Below are 19,891 nucleotides of genomic sequence, written 5' to 3' on the forward strand. Positions count from 1 at the left end.
AAGTTGGCTGCAGATCTTGAAAATATCATTTATATGGTCTTTGGACAATGCCATGCCTAGAGTTTCTTTAATTATTTTGAGGGTAACAAAAGCTACACTATAAGAAACACACTCACAGATAATTCATTTTGTAATTAATTAATTAACATGAGAAGAGCCAATTTATTATTTTTTTACAATGTTGACCACATAATGTTCAAAGCATTGAACAGAATGCAAGAAATATAGGCGGTGAGTTGGCAATTCACAACAAAACATTCCCCAGAACTCTAACTGGTGCAGGGTCTTAATAAAAGTACCGCTTTCAAGGTTGTCTTTATCAAGAAGCAAAAGTAATTATTGCCTCAAATAATAGTGGCCAAGAAGAGACCAAAAAACAATTAAGTTAGCAACCATGTGTTCAAATCTAACTTTCTTGCCAGACTGAGATATAAGTGACTGTCAAGCACAATGTATTGCATAAGCATTGATGCAAAAGAATCACTCTCATCATTGTCACCACAAAGTGTTACAAGTGAAACATCTACACTGTATTCAAGACCAAAAATATTATGAAGCTGGCCAACACAACTTCTTTTAAGAATCTAGTGACAGATTTTTACAAACCTGATCCCATTTCCTCAGCGCCAACAGGTAAAACTTTGTCATCAACAGTTGTTGTGTAACTATCATCTTGTGCGTCATCTTCCAGTGCACTGATAGCATTTGCCAGAGTAATCCTGTCATGAAGCATGTCCACTGTTGGATCAGTAGGAACAGGAGTATGTGTTACGCTCCCTGGGGCAGATGCTGTCTTGGATTTAGGTCTGGAAGAATAAAGGAAGTAATGAGAGTGGTTGCATAGTTACAATACTTCTTTTTCCCAATGACAACAAAGATTTATGGTTTTCAGACAAAATTAGTGAAGAAATCAAGACATTTAAATGTTCCAAGCATGCCTACTTTTTGTGTACACAGCGGATTTTATTTGTTTTGTTCTTGTCCCCACATTAAATTACAAAAAAGATTGCCTGTGAAAGTCATAGCCAATGCTTTTAACATACTGGCTGTTTGCTGTAAAATCTAGGAAAATTCAGCCTTCAGGCTAAATAACAGTGATCATCATATTTAAGAAACCAATCCAATACAACAGGAGCCCGGTAGCCTGGGGCGCCCAGACAATGCTCTGGGCACCTAACACTTCACATGTTGGACTCCTAACTTCTCAGCTTTTGGCCCTGTGTGCTCCTTGAAATTTTTCTTAGACAACAGCCTTGAATATACACTGGGTATGATAAGCATATTAATTTTGGAACATATGAAACAGATATATTTTTATTTTGAACTGCGAATGAAAGAATGAATAAGTTGATGAACATTGCAGTTATGTATGCACAATATGTAAATTGCAAAAAGAAAGCCTGAAAAAATTCAGGCTTGAATGGAATTCAATCCCATGACCTCTACAACACCAGTGTAGTGCTCAATTGAGTTATCAAGCCAACTGGGAGCTGACCATTTTGTAAATTTGTTTACATCCATAAACCCGTCATGGTTAAGTGATGGTTAAGGAGAATATAATTAATATAAAATTCAAGAACACAAAAAACTGAGCAAGCACAATATTCGTGGGGCGAGTCCTGGAAGCATTCTGAACATCACTTTATCTTTGACGGGTATATTACAAATTAACAAAATGACCAGCTTGCATTTGGCTTGATAGCTCAGTTAATTACTTTTTCCAGGAAGCTGCTTTCTGAGGGAGCTTCAACTGCATTTGAGTAAAACTTTGGACTAAAAATATAAGGAAACATGGTCTTCACCTTGTTGTCTTTGTTCTTGACGAAGGTCTTGCTCCCTGCTTACCAGCTGCACTACTTAAAGGTCTGACGTGGCTGCCACCCCTGCCTGCAGCTGATCTCTACAATAATACACAATAAAAGAGATTATCATAAGGCTGAACTGGGCCATCACCAAAAGGGGGCATTCTGATTGGTTTGCTAGGAAGTCCAAATTTTACTCAAATACTGCTACTTTGAGATGAACCACAAGCTCACATGGGTTTGGTTGACACAGACTGATTTTGCTAATAAAGTTTGAAAGGCAATGGTTTCACATCAAGTAGAAACATCACTCCCTTAATTTTGTCTTGCCTACAAATTTTGTCACAGTGCCATCACAGGTCACCAAAGCGGATGTGACACAGGTTACCATGCAAGCGTGATTTAAGAGTTTGTATGGAGTTAAAATTAAATCAAAATTTAGACAACAATTTTCCCTAAAAAAAAACCCACAAAAAATATACTTAAGTCTGAAAAAGCTTACCCGGTGTGTTTTGCTACATGTTTTCAATGTTCTTCAGTGCTTCCAAACGCTGTTTTGAGCGGTTTATCTCTCAGCAGCTGGTCCACGTGCATCACTGTATTATGTTAATGAAAAGTACCGAACTGCACTTAGCCGGGAGGGGGTGTGTGTGGTTTGTTACGTGCCAAAGGCTTCCCGTGGATTTCCCCGGCTGGGCACATTTTAGTACTTGTGCTAGGTTTGACCGTGAGTTTGTTCCAACATTCCAGGGACAGGGCTCAGTCTGCGGCAAAAATGGCACCTGATTTGAAATGGACTTTGTTTTCAACGAAGGCCTGTGTCTCAATAAATGAACTCCTCCGTAAATGAGCTACCCAGGAGGTACCGCACATCATCCTTCTTGCAATATGGTGAGGCAGGTAAGCGAGAGCTTAAGTTTTAAGCAAATTTTAGCGAGATTTTCGAAGTGCTCTCCTTAAATGTCGGGCCAAATTTCATTGAAATTCGACTTGTAGTTTCCTACCTTTTCATTAACATAATACAGTGATGAACATGGACCAGCTGCTGAGAAATAAACCGCTCAAAACAGTGTTTGGAAGCACTGAAGCGCATTGAAAACACAGCAAAACACAACGGGTAAGCTTTTTCAGACTTAAGTATATTTTTTGTGGGTTTTTTTTTTTTAGGGAAAATTGTTGTCTAAATTTCGATTTAACTTTAACTCCATACAAACTCTTAAATCACGCTTGCATGGTAACCTGTGTCACATATGCTTTGGTGACCTGTGGTGCCATAATTAATTCTTAGAAAGTGGGGAGAATAAACATGTGTTTGAAGTATTTAGCTATCCTTTTTCCCTCAGGTACACTTGTACATGTAAATGGCAAATAATGTCTTTGCTTTTGAAACATTTGCAAAACAGCCATGATAATAATATTACAATCATTAATTCTTTCTTTTCTTCCATTGAAATTATTAATAAAATCTGTTTATTAATAATAAAAGACACACAATGTATGTACTTTATGGCATGTATAAATATAACAAAAAAGTCACAAATCAATACCTGTTTGTTAGCTGCTGAAGAGGGTTTGGTGACTTGTGAAATATCTGCTGATGGTAACATATCACTGAAAAAAAAAAAAAGTCATATACTTAACACTGTAACTGAGCAGGGGAGAGCTTGGCTATTAAAATGATTGTGATCAATCCCAAAGAGTACTAGACGTGCTTTACCTCAGTTCCAATATTTATTGGTGAATTAATTTCCTTCTAGATGAGTATTAAAGTGTGACCATTCAAGTGAATTCAAAGTTAATAAATTAATTTACATTATTTAAACCAGCTCCCTGACATTTTTAGCTTCTTAGTTATTTCAGGGAGCTGGTAAGCCCTTAACATTTCAAAATCAAATATTAAATGTATTAATAACTTTATAATCGGGGTAATAAAGTCTTGTTGTTGTTGTTAATAAAACAGAAATTTTCATTTTAAATAAATTCTGTTTCTTGTTATGTTCTCAGTGAAATTTGGTATTTTAGTATTCAGTTTGAATCTGACTGTACTTGAATGTCAAACAGTGAATTTAGCAAAAAAATAACATGACATGCACACCTCCCTTCCCTCTAATTTTTTTCCTTTTTTGTGCATCTCCTGTCAACATGTACTTGTTAAGCATTGCATAATACTAAAACCCCAGGGGGAACCTGACTGAAAAAACAACCTGAGCAAAACACTAAATGCTGGTATCCATGGGAAGGGAAAGAAGTGGTGGGTGCCTGGACAAGTGGGTCTACAGGGGTATAGTAAAATGTGGATTTAGGAGAAGAAGGAGCCTGAAGTGTGATCCAAGAGTGATAGGAAGTGGCAGAAATTGAGAAAAATATTACAGCACTCTGTTATAAGGTGCAAAGAGGTGGAAGTCACTAGAAAAAGGGTGGGACCTGTTGGGGGGAGGGGGGAACCAGGAATGATAGGCAAAAGAAATCATAGGGAAGTGTGCAACCATGTATCCCCCACTAGAGACTAAGCTTGTATAAATACGGGAATAATATTTTAGTTTACTTATTAAATAAGTCTTTAAATACATACTCCAAGTCATCTGGTAATTCCACCTCTGTAACAGTAGGTCTAGCAAGAAGCTCTTCCTGATCAAGCTAAAGGATTACACAAAAAAGCAGTTAATACCAAAACTAAACCTTCTCATGTTGTCACGATCAAGGTGACAAGATACACTGGAGGAAACATCAGACTCATGTGCATGAAAGTCAGAGATCAACTAACAACAGCATAGCATGGTTGGATATGGCAGAATGGGGAGCACTGTAAAAAAGTAACAGTTAAGTTACCAACAGAAACTGTAACGTCACAGTTTTGCCACTAGGCAACCTTTAATACCAAAGTCACTCCATTAAAGAAATTGCATACTTAGTTGAGTCTCAATCCAGAAACCAAGAAATGGGAAAATTATATTGCAAGAGACTAGGGTACCCTGTACAATTTAACTATAAAATCATGGAGCATACATGTACCAGTACTTATAGATAATTTGCACCCAATATGGCTCCAAAACTGTGCAGTCTACTTTTGGAACAGATGCAAAAACTAACAGTAAATAAAATAAATAAACAAATTGACTTTCTTTAACAAGGGTGACTCTTAACAGCCCGTTATGACTGACAAACCTGTGGCCGTCAGATTCAGGATCAAACTGGAATTTGTAAAATATGTCAGTTTTTGAAGAGCGGGGAAAACTGGACTGAGACCAACACAACTCAAGCCACGTAATTTTTATGATACTGAGTCTGGGAATCAAACCCAGGCCACACTGGTGGGAGGTGAGTGCTCTCACCATGTACCACTGTGCCATCCCTACTCTCCAGAGAGCAAATATGTATATTAAATAAACATCCTATTCTTGTAAATTTTGTTACATGCAAAATGGATCAACAACAATGAAAACATAGCACTCCTGTTTTACCATGACTTCTTCTGCCTCCTTGATTAAACTTGCAGTTCTTTCTTCCAGCTCTGCATTAAGTCGCCTGGAAAGCAAGCAAAGAATTTATCAAAACAATATCAATTGGTAATAGTTTTTCTTATACAAAGCTCCCACAAGCTGCATAATTCAGAAGCTAAAGGACCACTTACACGGTTACAAATACTCTTATTATACAGCAAACTGAGTGGATCCTAAAGGTGTTAGATGAAGAAGGACGTAATGCGCCAGTATCAATTCGAAACTTCAACATCTCCCCAGGAATTTAAACTTTTGACAATATTAGGTCCTTCAAATTTCCCCCAGGACAAATTTTCAGATTCATTCATATCACTATTAATGCTTTGCAGACAAAGATATATTAATACCTTCAAAAACTATTTTGAAGCCGTTATGAGTGAGCCATTCGTTCACAAAGGCGAAATCCTAGCTGTCCTGTCAAAATTCAAATCTACATGTTGTCCCACAGAACTATGTTTTGGGTTTGACTTTAAAACAACAAAGAACGAAGTTGAAATTTTTAACTAACATGTATTCTTCCTCCTTCCTTAGAAGGCCCTGTGCGATGTTCTTCGTCTTTCCAGAAGGAGGCTTTTCCAAGGATGAAGATTTGATAAGCGAACTGCCAACTGATTTTCGTCCGCCATTTGTAGCAGCAGAAGTGGGCCGTTTAGCGGCGGAACTAGGGCGTGAGGACTGGGAAAAATAGTTATAAACGTGAGATATTATGTTATTAGACCACAATTGTTTTTACCGTCCGCTACATCAAAAGCAAAAATAACATATAAGCTCACCATTTATACAGCAACAACTTTTAACACAAGTACATGTGTACTAGACCGCCATTCCCGGCGTTCATATCGTGAGAGACTGGGGCGATTTTTCCTCGGCTTTGTTTTCGGACGTTTTGCGTGACGATCGAAACAAGCGTATGCGAGGGGAGGTCATGTTTTCGGATGCATCGCCAGTACGCGGTGCGATTATCAGATATGGATCATGGTCGGGGCGAGTCCTAAGTCTAACAACAACAACAACAACAACAACAAGATTTTATTATGTAAAAAAGAAAAACATAAAGGAACCGTCGGTGGTTATCCCTATCAAGGACATGACGCTACATAAGTAAGACCTCTTTTAGAAACAACACTTAGGATATATTTTATCTTAGGAGGGCACTGTGCATCTGGCCCCTGGGCTGGAATATTTTGCGCTTAGATGTCTAATATTTCCAAAGGAAACAAGAGACGTCTACACGCAGGCTAAGGCAAAATAGCTAAACACAAAAATGCATACCAACGCCAAACTTGACGTGGACTAGGACGTGTGTGTTAACATAGGTGAAAAAAGGCACCCTTTTGAACGATGCCATAGCCCACTACATCGAGTAGACTCTCCCCACACCCCGTCCGGCCGGGGCCTGCACAACCGCCTACCGCGGCCGGCCCTACATCACGCACGAGGACAAGGTCACGCAACACGGGGTTGTTACGTGCCGAGCATGGCTGAACAGCGTGAACTTGTGGGTCGTCCCCTTATTTCTAATGCAGAAGCCTATTCAAAATCTCTCATCAGTTTTATTTCGTCACTGGAACCTATAAATGTGACTTTAAAGTGCATTGAGGAGCACGTTGTACCTTTAATAAGCTTTCTTCTCGAGAACCATTCGCCGCCATTTTGTATTCTCAGTGTTGGAAGTGGAGAAGGCTACAACGATTTGCCTTTCATTGAAATGCTGAGCAAAGCTGATCAAGGTAAAGCCGGCAAACCTCTATTCTTTGTACGTGCTGTAGAGCCAGACAAAATGAAGTTGGACGCCTTTTGTGCTAAAGCGAAAGATTTGCCTGAGAGTTTCAAGATGAGAGCTGACATTGAATTTGATTGGTGCCCCATGACTTACCAAGAGTACGTGGAACAGAAAAAGAAAGACGAGGTGAAATTCGATGTGATACACTTTCTACACAGCATTTATTACGTAAATGTTGAATCAGCACTCAAGCATTGCTACGAGGAAGAGCTTGGCGCTAAAGGAGTAATTTTCTCCTTTACTCAAAATGTAAACAGCCCCTATGTAAGATATGGAAGTACATTTTCTTCACAAGGTTTGGTTTGGAGTCCTGGAGCTTACTACAGCAACAAAGAAGTTAGAGATGTGGCTAAAAAGAATGGTTGGAAATATGTGGAGTGTTCGGGTGAGAGCATAACTGGTGACCTAACTGCAATTTTTGATTGCTCTTCTGAGCAGGGAAATCTTTTGTTGGATTTTCTGACACAGTGTGTAAATGTAAGCCTATCTACAAGCCAAGAAAATTTACAAAAAATTCTCAACTTCTGGGAAAATGAATGCATTGATGATGGTAATGGGAAAAAGAGGATTTCTTTCCAAACTAGAACAGTCATCATTTTTAAAGGAATTTAAACATCTGATTATCAGGTGCAGAAAAATGCAAATAATTATTATATTGTATGCTTATAATGCCACTGGGAACATGACAGTCATCAAATAATAATAATAATAATAATAATAATAATAATAATAATAATAATAGTAATAATAATAATAATAATAATAATAATAATAATAATAATAATAATGATAATGATAATAATAATGATAATAATAATAGTGAAAAAAAATAGTGATAACGAGGGATGTGAGGCTGATTGATTCAGTCCCTCCCTGGTACTCGTGTGCAGTGCCCAAACCAGTCTATGAGTCATCTGAGGTATTAGCATTTTGGGATGTTCCAGTTTATGCGGAACACACCATCGTCAAGGCTAACAGAAAACATGTTTCCCTTCGTCCCCCAACCCATTGAACCAAGTAACTTAATTTTACTTGGCAGTCTCGTATGAGTGAAATCATTTAAAACTCAACATTGAAAATTGGGTGAGGGAGGGAAAACCAAAAATAAAGTAGGAAATTGAAACCCTCGACACTTTTCACGATGGTTGTAGTTTGCTAGCGTGGCCCATTGAAAGGCCTTTTTGCACATTAAACTACCAACTTCAAAAACGGTACAAACTAGGGCTATCCCGATAAAAAACTCTATGCAGACGAAATTTTAGTTTAAATCTCTGTTTATCGGTAATTGATTTCATATTCTGGTCGTCTTTTTGTCCTTGTACAGTGTTCCATGTTTAAATAAGACCTCTCATATTTTCTTTCCAAGAAAAAGGGTGAAGTCGTTTTGTTGTTAGCCGACATCATTTTGGGCAGCGGACGTAAAGTCACGTGCAAAGTGTGTGAGACTTGATGGTGTGATAGAAGTCAACTTATGTCTAACAAACCTCCAAACCTGAAATGCGAGTTTTCAACACCAAAAGTGCTAAAAATATTGAGAGAATGGATAAGGGAATAACCATCTCAGTTTTGTACGAGACTGAAGTAGGCGCGAAAAGAAAGCCTGAAAAATAGCTTAAAGCCTAAAGAATGTTTTTTGTCAGGCTTTCTTACGGTAACTACTTGAAATGCGTACATAACTACTTTGGTCATCCACTTATTCATTCCTTTATCCGCAGTTCATGTATTTCATAAATTATACTCCACTCTCATCAATATTGAGAGAGTAGACGTTTTTTTCATTTGTTGCAAGCAGTCGGGGCAACTGGGATCGTTGCTAACAGTTTTGACTTGTTGCGTCAAGCTGACCCTAGTAAACACTATTGCTGAGTGACTATCGGGTCGTAGTTTCTCGTGAAACTTTTATATTCATCAAATGATATCTAGCCTTCATCTGCAAGGTTGAAACAAAAAGGACAAATACATGTTGTTAGCGACATTTCGAGTTGTGTTACATTATGTACATTCTGACAATTATCACGTGTTATGTCATTCGCCGTGGTTGAACTGGAACACTCTGTCATGGAACTTGACTCGAGACGCGTCGAGATTTGTCGAGATAGTTTTGTATTGTAAAAGGTTTACAGTCGTTGAATAGAATCTACACGTGTGAAGAGTTCAATCCATCCCGGGTATTTCCCAATCGCGCAAGACCACTATCACGTCACGTGATAATTTTAAACCAATCAGACTCGCAAAAAATAAACTGGTGAGCTGTAAAAGGAGATGACGATAAATAGCACCTTAAAAAGTGGAGCCCCGTTGTTGCCATGTAGAACTCGACAGTGGTGAAAGATCGATCTCGAATTTTTAGCGTGCATGGGGGTATATAAAGAGAACTGTTTCTTTTCCCCTAGCCTAAAAGGAAGCCTAACCCATCGGGTTTCGGTTCACAACTCGCCACAATGCTCCTTGATGGTGTTTGAAAATCGCCTTTTTATAGCACATATGCTGTGATTACCAAAGAAAAAGGAAATATATATATATATATAGTATTTGAAATTTCAAGTCCTTGTTAGCAAGATTTCTGAAGATTACAACCCGTACTGTGACACAGGGACTTTGAAGTGTTTTTTTTTTTTTTTGGGGGGGGGGGGGGGTGAAACGTTAGTTAGCAAGTATACAGAGAAGTTGTTACAAAAGTTAATATTTAATTACTTGCTGTCAATCTTCGCCAATAACTATTGCTACATGTACGGCCACCTAGTTGCATTGAACTCAGCTAATGGTGTCCACCATTTGTCGCGTCTTGTTTTGCCAAGCATGTAAAGTAAAACGCCGGTAATAGCCGTGACCTAGTAACTGTTCTTACCATATGAATTATAGCCACTTTCAGAGTTAAGTGCATAGCAGAGAATATCGACTATCTTACGACATGCTAGATAAACAGCTGAAAGACCGTTTAACTATCAAGCCGGAAAAGTTTACACTTATTGGCAAAAGAAACGACAAATTAACCACAACTACTGACCTAAAATGGCTGATAAATGTGTTAACCTGTTAAATTTGCACGGCTCTCTTCCAAATATTTGACCGCTTTCGATCGGCTCTATTCCGTAACTTCCGGTAGAATTCGACTGTTTTGTTTGCAAGGCACTCAATTTCAAAACCGTCAGTTTATTGACCTAGGATTGACTTCTTGACATTTTCCCACGTCAGTCCACCACAGTCGAGTTCAACTGTATAAAAAAATCAGTTGTGTTAACATTTAAAACTTAGGCCTGGTTACATGGCATGTCGAAAGATGGCACGTGCACGTAACTTTAAAAATGGCTGTAAAAGAATCAACGACACCACCGTTCGGCTGAAGTAAAAGTTGCTAGTGTAACCGCAATACATGCGAAATGCCCGGTCCGGCCAAACTAGACTTGACAAATGGTAAATGCACTGTACATGTAAATAAATCTGAATTAACTTAACTACAACTTAACTTTAGAGCATTATATTTTTAATTAATCTACTGAGTACTTAGTTTGCAGAAGTCAGCCTTGTGAAATTTCTCAGTCTTCTGATATTTCCAACAAACTCCAGTTCAGAGTAATTTTTTCTGTGATGTACTAGCTTGCAGAATCAACACATGTCTTGAATCTCGCTTCTCAATGTTTGTGTAAAGCTGACCAGGAATATAACACTTGACTCCAAGCTTTCACAGTTTCTGGTTTTTCTCAGAACACAGTTCTAGGTTTTTTGTAAAGAACACGCACCTTTATTCATCATTCAACTGGAGATACATCCAATACATCTGTGAATCTTGACTTTCCAGATTTAAACTGATATCAGATTGTCCTTTGATGTCATCTTTTTTTCTGTTTTGTTTTCTCCATTTTTGTTTGATACGCGACGACTAGCGTGGAAGGCGACCGTACTCTTGGATTGTCGTAGCATTTACTGTTTTAAGGATTATTTGCGGTGTTCACGAATTCAAATGCTTAATTTCGCTAAAAATAAAGGAACAGTGTCGTGGTATACTCAATTTTTGTTTTCAAAAATCGATGTTGACAGTTGCTGTTGTTATAATAATAATTATCAGGTGGGGATGCTTTAATTTCACGTTGAACTTCTGGGACAAACTTGGACTTTTAGTCAATTTATTTAAATGTTTGTGAGTAACACACGAGACACTGTTCCGTTGTTACAAGATGTATATAGATCTCTACAAGATATATAAATTATATAGGAAATGCTTTTGACTACAACAGCTAGCTTTAAACGAATAAAAATCTAACGATATTCTCTTGAGGTGATTTTGAGATATGGAAATCGGTAAAGTTAAATGATTTGTATTTTTGATGATTAGTTGTAATCCCACGTGATTTCTCATTTTGAAACACATGCGTGAAGAGTGCACAATATTTTAAAGGCTTCAAAACGAACCTTTTGAATCCAAATGAACACAAAACGCTCAAATACACTGATATGATACCTTGTGCTCCAGGATCTCACGTTGTAGAGAGCCACGCGCCAGACTTCACTTTACGTGTAAATAAACCAACCCAGCAACAGTGCATCCGACAAAAAGTGAGGAAGCTTTCCTCACTTTGTTAAGCTACACACCTTTTCTTTACCTTTTCTTTTTTTTTTTTCTTTCTTTCTTTTTCCCTTCTTTTAAAAAAAAAATAATTGGAATTTTCAATCAGTACCCTTAACTTCCATGGTTTATTCTATAGTTCTAGGAAGCCTATAGTTAATAAGCCCCCGGCTTCTATATAGGCTTCCTAGCCTTTAACCCTTTTAATATTGTAAATAGTTAAGTATGAACATTGTAATAGTAAGAATATTGTGTGTCGTCTAATGTTATTTATTTTTTTTGGTTAATAGCAAAATAAACGAATCGAATAAATATTTATCACCAGGCGGTTTCAACCGACGCAATAAACATTAACCTTCGGTATACAGTCCATGAATACAATCTGATAAGGTTTTGTAAATACTTTATAAACACTTAGCTCGTATATGCTAGTTAACCATTAACAACCTATATTCAGGTTCAAAATTACAGCCATTATTTCGTCTTATTGTAGCTCTGGCCCTGAAAGACTAGATGTAGTAGTTAAAACATTGGCTGATTAAAAATGCCCTTTGGCTAATAGGGTCAGTCCTTCAAATCATTTAGGCCTATAAACGCTTTCTAAGTATTGACTAGCCTGATTCTCAGACGGTCCAGGTCGCTTTCGGCCGCACACTCTCTCCCTTCCCTTCCTTGGATTGTCGTAGCATTTACTGTTTAAAGTATTATTTGCAGTGTAAACGAATTCTAACGCTTTATTTCGCTAAAAAATAAAGGTGCTGTGTCGTCGTATACTCAATTTTTGTTTTCAAAATATCTCTTGACAGTTGCTGCTGTAGGGGAAGGGAGGGGGTATGTGGCCGCGAGCGACCTGGACCGTCTGAGAATCAGGGTACGTATTGACGGGCACGTTTGTTTTTTAAAAGACCATTTACTTAATCTCAGCTAACGAAGAAAACTTGGCTCTTTAAGCTGTGATACGATCTACGGTAGGACATTACTAGATCTCATTATCAGAAAAAAAAAGGAATATTAACGACAAAAATTTCTAAATTTTAAATCTGTTTAACCTTTTTAAGGGCTGAGAGTTACCGGAAAAAAAATCTGTTTAATCATTACAAACAAGAAGCTCCACGATAAAAGGGGACGGCTTAGTTTACAAATGAAATTTGGTTTTCCTTTTGATGTTTTGATTTATGTTCTCTGGGAAAATGTGGATTAAAAAAAGCAAAAAAATTAGATTATATAATACTTGCTTAACAAGGATGTGAAAATAATTCAGAGTTATGGTTTGTTTACTACTCGTTGATGGGTCATGTCTTGATCAAGTTGATGCTACACGCCCTGCAGAAAAGAGAAAACCCTGTGAGGTAATCTATTACGAAACGAATTTTACACAAGTGGTGAATAGCTACTTAAGGACATGTTCTGTAACATTTCATTTTGGGTTAAATTCTGCCATGTAATCAACTAGGGCGAATAAAAAGGTGAAAAAAGCGAGTCGTCGTAAAACGGATACCTGTTTGAACAAACAGAGGCGGGAAAATAACGTTTGACACCGTGACAATGATTAGACGAATGAATTGAAACGTCTTTCTCATAATTTGAAAGGTTTTTTTATCATTGGTCTGCCTGATGTCGCATTTTGACGTAAAACAACCTAACAATTAGGGATCAAATCAAAACAGTTTCCTCGCCTCCTTAATCGTTTTAGCCAGACAATTGTCGGGTGCGAGAGAGACAAACGACACCGCAACACGGTAAAAATTTAACCGGGAGAAAAAAGCACAAACGTAGCTCCTCTATGGTCGATTTTTTTTCAGTAATTCAGTGGGAAAATCATAAAGTGGAAAATGAACATTTGTGAAACCCTTTGAACCATATAAAACCGAATGTACCTAGGTATATGGATTTCTTTGGTAAAGTTTTCGAGGGTAAACTGCCTGTGGAAACCTGTTTTTACCTGGGGGAAAAGGTCTTAGTGCAGCAACTGACAGCTAATATTAAATATATCATTGCCTTGCTCATTTAGCAAACCATGCAAACAGGTCGCATACATTTTTAGGTACTTATTTTCCAGATAGAGTGCAAACAACCGATTGTTTTTGCAATTTACCAACAATTTTCAATTAACATTTCATCATTGATCTCCCTGCAAATAAACCTTGTGGTCAAAAAATGGTCTTAGTAATAGACTTCAATCGATAATTCCTAACCTACCCTAACAGTTGTTTTAAATCTTGCGGAGCTCGGAATCCTCGCAAAGCAAACAGTTTTAGGACTTCGAGCCGTAAACGCGTCACATCTTCATACTTTATTCTGATCAAAAACGTGTTCCATCAACCTTCTCATAACAATTATTCCAAACTGTCCATGGAAAACACCGAAGATTAGCGACGTTCCTCTTCTGGGAAAAACGATCTGTCAGGCATCAACCAAACCACGCGAAATTTTAAATGACCATTATGAATTTCCTCATTTCTTTGGCATCGATCTTAAACGCTGTTGCTGAGATTTCTAGGTCGTCTGCATTTTGGCAGCAATGAAATTAATTTACTTACCGGTGGATTCCAGCACCAGCCCCAGAAAAACTTTCTTTCTGTTCTGGCTGTTTTAGCTTGGCTTCAGTTGTGACACGATTTTGCGTTCCGAAATGAGAGTTCTTGTTCATAGATTGCGTGAATTGTCAGCATTTTTATCATTTTGTTTAAAGTGCGTTTGTGATGTAGAACTGAATGCCTCTCTAAAAGGCACCAGTAAAAATAATAACAATAATGGTAATAATAATAATAATAATAATAATAATAATAATAATAATAATAATAATACTTAAAGAGTTGGCCTCCAATCACCTGACGGTGCTTTTCAGGAGGGTCCTCTAAAATAAACGTTAAAAATACATTAAAATAAAACTAAAATACAGCTAAAAACTGGGACGCAACTCAGGTTCAGTTAAAGATACTAATTTTCGTTTACAGATCCCTTGAAATGTGCTGACGTGGCGCAAGGTGTTCACCAGAAGTCGTGGTTGCACAACCAAGAGATAAATATTGAAGTTTCAATCAATCAAACTTTTTTACTTACCTCTTTTTATTTCTTGCTATCAAATTGAAGCTTGACGCTATCCCCAATCAGTACAAATGGAGCCCAGTGTTTCATCGCAGAGAACTTTTCTGAGTCTCGCAGCAATTTCATAGCCTGGTGCAGAGCTACACTGGAGCTTTTACCTTCCCTCAGGTGTTGATAGAAACCCTTCATGAACTCCATGGTAGCCTCGTCATCAATTGCCCAGAGTGACACTAAGACAGAACGAGCCCCAGCGCACAAGAAGGCCCGTGCCAAACCGACCACACCTTCAGACTTTAAGATTTCTCCGCGACCACTATGACAGCAACTTAGTACCACAAGGCTAGCTCGGAGGCGAACTGCTTGTACATCTGACATTTTCAGCATGAAATCTTTTTCCTCAGGGAATTTGGATGTCCAGCCAGGGTTTGGAGCCAAAGCAATTTCGCCAGTTTCCTTTCGCCCGTGGGCAGCAATGTGAACCAAACCAACTGACGTCATTCGTGTCAACACTTCCGCTTTGGTTGCCTCTTTTCCAGTAAGCGGTGAAGTGTTAAGGATTTCTCCAATCATTTCTACTTCTTGTTTGGCGTATGGTAACTGTGATAACGCTAGAACTCCTTTTACACATGGATCTCCCACTAATAGCGCACCAGACTTACTGTGGTAGTCCTCAGGCAAACTTGTGATCAGCTTCAAACTTGTGAGTGATGGGACAGTGCGAATCCTGTAACATTCACTTAGTGCGGCCCACGGTGCCAAGCACAACGGACCATCAGGGACGATAACCAACTCTTCACCATGAAGTAAATCTGCAATGGGACTAATAATAACATCATACAATGGCTGTAAAGCGTTGTTGGTGTAGGGTGATGATTCCCTTGCTGTTGTTTCCGCTTCTCTGGTGGATGGAGGGGCACCAGTTAGCTCATCCATTGTGCGATTCTCACATCGAACACCAACACCAGCTCCAATCTTTTCAAAAGCTGTTTCCAGTAAAACGCAGACGGGATCGACCCTCTATTTTCCTTTGTCTAAATACAACGTTATTTCCTCTTCCAAGGACCCAAATATTGCTTTTGCTTTCGTCAATTGCCAGAAAAGCTGTTTGTGTAGATAACTCTCGTGAGATGTGGGAGATTGATTCTTTAGCGTCATGTGAAGGTGGCGGCAGTGCCGTTAAGCCATATTGCATAGTTAATGTATCACCCAAAGCTTGTGCTCGTCCTTGCTCAGCAGCAAACAGAGCCTCATCATTCTTTCCCATTTTTAATAAACCTCTCCACAGTGCAGTGTAAACCTTCTGATGCAACTCGCGGAAGCTTCTTTTCAATGAATCTTCAGACTGAATAAGAGCCCTTACAGTATCAAAAACTTTCACGCTCGACTGGTAACTATCCACAGCCTCACTTAAAGAGCCCAAACACTGGAAATTCAGACCCAAAGAATAATGTGAAATTGCCTCGCCATTTTTATCGCCCACTTCCTTGGAAATCTGCAAATCTTTCTGATGGTACTCTATGGCTTGTTGGAAGTCACTAAGTGATTGATAAGCATTGCCGAGATTGCCATAGGCACGTCCTTCTCCTGCCCGGTCACCCACTTCCTTGGAAATCTGCAAACGTTTCTGATGGTACTCTATGGCTTGTTGGAAGTCACCAAGTGATCGATAAGCATTGCCGAGATTGCCATAGGCACGTCCTTCTCCTGCCCGGTCACCCACTTCCTTGGAAATCTGCAAATCTTTCTGATGGTACTCTATGGCTTGTTGGAAGTCACCAAGTGAATCATAAGCATTGCCGAGATTGCCATAGGCACGTCCTTCTCCTGCTCGGTCACCCACTTCCTTGGAAATCTGCAAACGTTTCTGATGGTACTCTATGGCTTGTTGGAAGTCACCAAGTGATTGATAAGCATTGCCGAGATTGCCATAGGCACCTCCTTCTCCTGCCCGGTCACCCACTTCCTTGGAAATCTGCAAATGTTTCTGATGGTACTCTATGGCTTTTTGGAAGTCACCAAGTGATCGATAAGCAATGCCGAGATTGCCATAGGCACGTCCTTCTCCTGCCCGGTCACCCACTTCCTTGGAAATCTGCAAATCTTTCTGATGGTACTCTATGGCTTTTTGGAAGTCACCAAGTGATTGACAAGCATTGCCGAGATTGCCATAGGCACGTCCTTCTGCTGCCCGGTCACCCACTTCCTTGGAAATCTGCAAATCTTTCTGATGGTACTCTATGGCTTTTTGGAAGTCACCAAGTGATCGATAAGCAATGCCGAGATTGCCATAGGCACCTCCTTCTCCTGCCCGGTCACCCACTTCCTTGGAAATCTGCAAACGTTTCTGATGGTACTCTATGGCTTGTTGAAAGTCACCAAGTGAATCATAAGCAATGCCGAGATTGCCATAAGCACCTCCTTCTCCTGCCCAGTCACCCACTTCCTTGGAAATCTGCAAACATTTCTGATGGTACTCTATGGCTTGTTGGAAGTCACCAAGTGATTGATAAGCATTGCCGAGATTGCCATAGGCACGTCCTTCTGCTGCCCGGTCACCCACTTCCTTGGAAATCTGCAAATGTTTCTGATGGTACTCTATGGCTTGTTGGAAGTCACCAAGTGATTGATAAGCATTGCCGAGATTGCCATAGGCACGTCCTTCTCCTGCCCGGTCACCCACTTCCTTGGAAATCTGCAAATCTTTCTGATGGTACTCTATGGCTTTTTGGAAGTCACCAAGTGAATCATAAGCATTGCCGAGATTGCCATAGGCACCTCCTTCTCCTGCCCGGTCACCCACTTCCTTGGAAATCTGCAAATGTTTCTGATGGTACTCTATGGCTTTTTGGAAGTCACCAAGTGATCGATAAGCATTGCCGAGATTGCCATAGGCACGTCCTTCTCGTGCCCGGTCACCCACTTCCTTGGAAATCTGCAAATCTTTCTGATGGTACTCCATGGCTTTTTGGAAGTCACCAAGTGAATCATAAGCATTGCCGAGATTGCCATAGGCACCTCCTTCTCCTGCCCGGTCACCCACTTCCTTGGAAATCTGCAAATGTTTCTGATGGTACTCTATGGCTTGGTGGAAGTCACCAAGTGATTGAGAAGCATTGCCGAGAGAGCAATAGGCACGTCCTTCTCTTGAACGGTCACTCACTTCCTTGGCAAGGCGCAGAACCATCTGTAGTTGCTCTAAAACGTTGTCCTTTTTTTTGGCCATTTGGACGATTTATTTCCGGTGCTGTGCTGTCCTTTTGTCAAGTAGAGACCTCGTTTAAAGGAAATGTATAGATCTGTCAAGAAAACCATTGGTTGATAACTGAATGAAGAAATATGCATTGAACAGATCCATTATGACAATCTGTTAAAGGATGTCTCAAGCAATGTAGGTTGTAACTTTAGATTTTTAAGTGTGATGGGAGAGCCGTGAATTATAGAGAATTTGCATGGGGAACCGTTATAGAGTGTTTTCATTTACGTGACTTTCCTTGCAAATTTACCATCTGCCATATTGGTGTCCCACGAAAGAAAGCGCCAGCTGGCTTTTTTTGTATTTATCGCTTTATGTATCAAAATATCAACCGATATTGTTTGATATTTTTATGGTTCTGTGCATCATTATTGTTGGCTATGGTAACAAGACTGGAAAAAGTTTAAAGAAAAAGGATCCTGTGAGATTTAGTCACGTTTCGAAAATCGAAAAGAACGAAGGTGAGATGACTGAGGAGTTAACGACCAGAAGAAGGCGAGTGTGGCCTTCTACCATTAGTCACGATGACCTAACAGAAGATAAGCTTGAAAGTGAGAGGTTTGTTAAAGGCATTTTGTGTCTGGCCAGGCTGCCAAACGCTGGGATCAATTTGATGTTGACTGGGTCCTGACATTACATCTCGGACACACAAAGAAACTGCGGCAAGTTGATCCTCAACTTGATGCTGACAGAGCTGAGCGACGGAAGAAAGCAACAAGAAATATCAGAAAAGGTCAAGAAGTTGAATGAGCCAGGGGACACTGTATAAAGCATCTTTTGAGAGATCGAAGATACATGTTCAATACAGGAAAGTGGCCAGTTACATGATGGCAGCGGCGAGGATTTAGAGATTGGTGAGATGGAGATGGAGATGGATTTTGCGGGCGAAAAAGTTGAAGATACCAACAAAAAGACAATTCCTGTTAAAGGAGAAAGGCAGACCTTTGTGTCTGAAATGACTAAGGAAACTGTCGATGCGGCGACCTAAACAACAGAATTTCAATACTTGCTATGTGCAACAAAAATACAGCCGTTTACGAAAGAATACTTAAAAGATTGTTATGATAAAACTAGATTTTACACAGGATTACCTGACTTTGATTTACTTATAACAACATTCCACTTTGTTTCCCCTTATGTGACCAGGAAGACAAAACACTTTCCCCTTTCTAGGAATTTGTAATGGTGTTAATTAAACTGAGACTGAATATGCCAAATCCAGACCTGGCGTACAGGTTTGAAATCTTCCTAACGACTGTGTCGCGTGTCTTTAATACGTGGATGGAAGCATGAGATGTGCGCCTGTCATTCTTAATATCATGGCCAAAGCGAGGGGATATTGTGCCGATATTGTGCTGTCATGAATCTTTGCCCATCTGTACTACCATATGACTGAAACAAAAAGTCAGTATTATTATACTTTATTGTTTCAATGTTTAGCCTGGGCTTTGTTTCAACAAATTTTTATTGTGTTATATGCACTTGTAACTACTTATCATCATGTGGAAAACCTGTAAAATTGGTATATGAAGGCTCAGTTTCCTCTGTGACAGTCATGTGTTTTTTGTACCATTAGCCTCCATTAGCATCTATGTTGCACCAAAACTGTCTGAAAGCTAAGCTTACAGTTTTAAATTGAAGGGGTGCATGGAAAAAATGCCTAAGAGAATCAGGATCCCCTGCCATATTCTCTTTTCGTTACAAAGCCAACACAAGGGAATATGTCTAGCAGTCTATCAGAAGTCACCTGGGGCTTTTTACCAGACACCCATTTAATTGTTATCTTGTGGCATAGAGAAAATATATCCCTGTGAATGTCCAAGAATGCTACGTGATTGAAAGTAATAATGCAAGAAAAATGCCAGTACTACGACATCTTACAAACACTTTTCAGTCATTGATTTTTACAATGATAAATTTCCATTGGAACATGTTATCTTT

The 19,891-nt window shown here is 39.2% G+C and overlaps 5 protein-coding genes across 5 annotated transcripts in view; 2 read left to right on the forward strand and 3 right to left on the reverse strand.

The window, feature by feature from the left end:
- The window catches only part of LOC146469937 (uncharacterized), a 57,142-nt gene that overhangs the window by 13,368 nt on the left and 23,883 nt on the right, over positions 1-19,891 (reverse strand). Inside the window, exons 6-11 of the mRNA XM_085122765.1 lie at positions 5,811-5,977; positions 5,264-5,327; positions 4,375-4,439; positions 3,350-3,413; positions 1,803-1,900; positions 607-806 (exon numbers count right to left, since the gene is read on the reverse strand). Coding sequence (XP_084978891.1) covers positions 607-806; positions 1,803-1,900; positions 3,350-3,413; positions 4,375-4,439; positions 5,264-5,327; positions 5,811-5,977 — 658 coding nt within the window. The remainder of the gene's footprint in view (positions 1-606; positions 807-1,802; positions 1,901-3,349; positions 3,414-4,374; positions 4,440-5,263; positions 5,328-5,810; positions 5,978-19,891) is intronic.
- LOC146469938 (histamine N-methyltransferase-like) overlaps positions 6,081-19,891 on the forward strand; it is a 68,406-nt gene continuing 54,595 nt past the window's right edge. Inside the window, exon 1 of the mRNA XM_085122777.1 lies at positions 6,081-6,224. The gene's annotated coding sequence lies outside the window, so the exon portion shown is untranslated. The remainder of the gene's footprint in view (positions 6,225-19,891) is intronic.
- LOC146469939 (histamine N-methyltransferase-like) lies at positions 6,724-7,793 on the forward strand. The gene has a single exon (XM_085122776.1). It carries the CDS (start codon positions 6,780-6,782, stop codon positions 7,695-7,697), a length of 918 nt encoding a protein of 305 aa, XP_084978902.1. The 5' UTR covers positions 6,724-6,779; the 3' UTR covers positions 7,698-7,793.
- On the reverse strand, positions 9,753-15,630 carry LOC146469940 (tetratricopeptide repeat protein 28-like). Its single transcript, XM_085122762.1, has 2 exons — positions 14,713-15,630; positions 9,753-12,972 (listed from the first exon to the last, which is right to left on the reverse strand). The coding sequence occupies exon 1, from the start codon at positions 15,628-15,630 to the stop codon at positions 14,719-14,721; it is 912 nt and encodes a 303-aa protein (XP_084978888.1). The 3' UTR covers positions 9,753-12,972; positions 14,713-14,718.
- Positions 15,674-18,199, reverse strand: LOC146469941 (uncharacterized). Its single transcript, XM_085122767.1, has one exon. It carries the CDS (start codon positions 17,918-17,920, stop codon positions 15,674-15,676), a length of 2,247 nt encoding a protein of 748 aa, XP_084978893.1. The 5' UTR covers positions 17,921-18,199.

Source organism: Pavona decussata, unplaced genomic scaffold, assembly GCF_977016875.1.
Source record: "Pavona decussata unplaced genomic scaffold, jaPavDecu1.1 SCAFFOLD_115, whole genome shotgun sequence".
In the NCBI taxonomy this organism is placed as follows: domain Eukaryota; kingdom Metazoa; phylum Cnidaria; class Anthozoa; order Scleractinia; family Agariciidae; genus Pavona; species Pavona decussata.

What these genes read in the sequence shown, in the direction of transcription:
- LOC146469939 (XM_085122776.1), top strand. Translation starts at nt 6,780, where the DNA reads ATGGCTGAACAGCGTGAACTTGTGGGTCGTCCCCTTATTTCTAATGCA.
- LOC146469940 (XM_085122762.1), bottom strand. Translation starts at nt 15,630, where the DNA reads ATGGATGAGCTAACTGGTGCCCCTCCATCCACCAGAGAAGCGGAAACA.
- LOC146469941 (XM_085122767.1), bottom strand. Translation starts at nt 17,920, where the DNA reads ATGGCCAAAAAAAAGGACAACGTTTTAGAGCAACTACAGATGGTTCTG.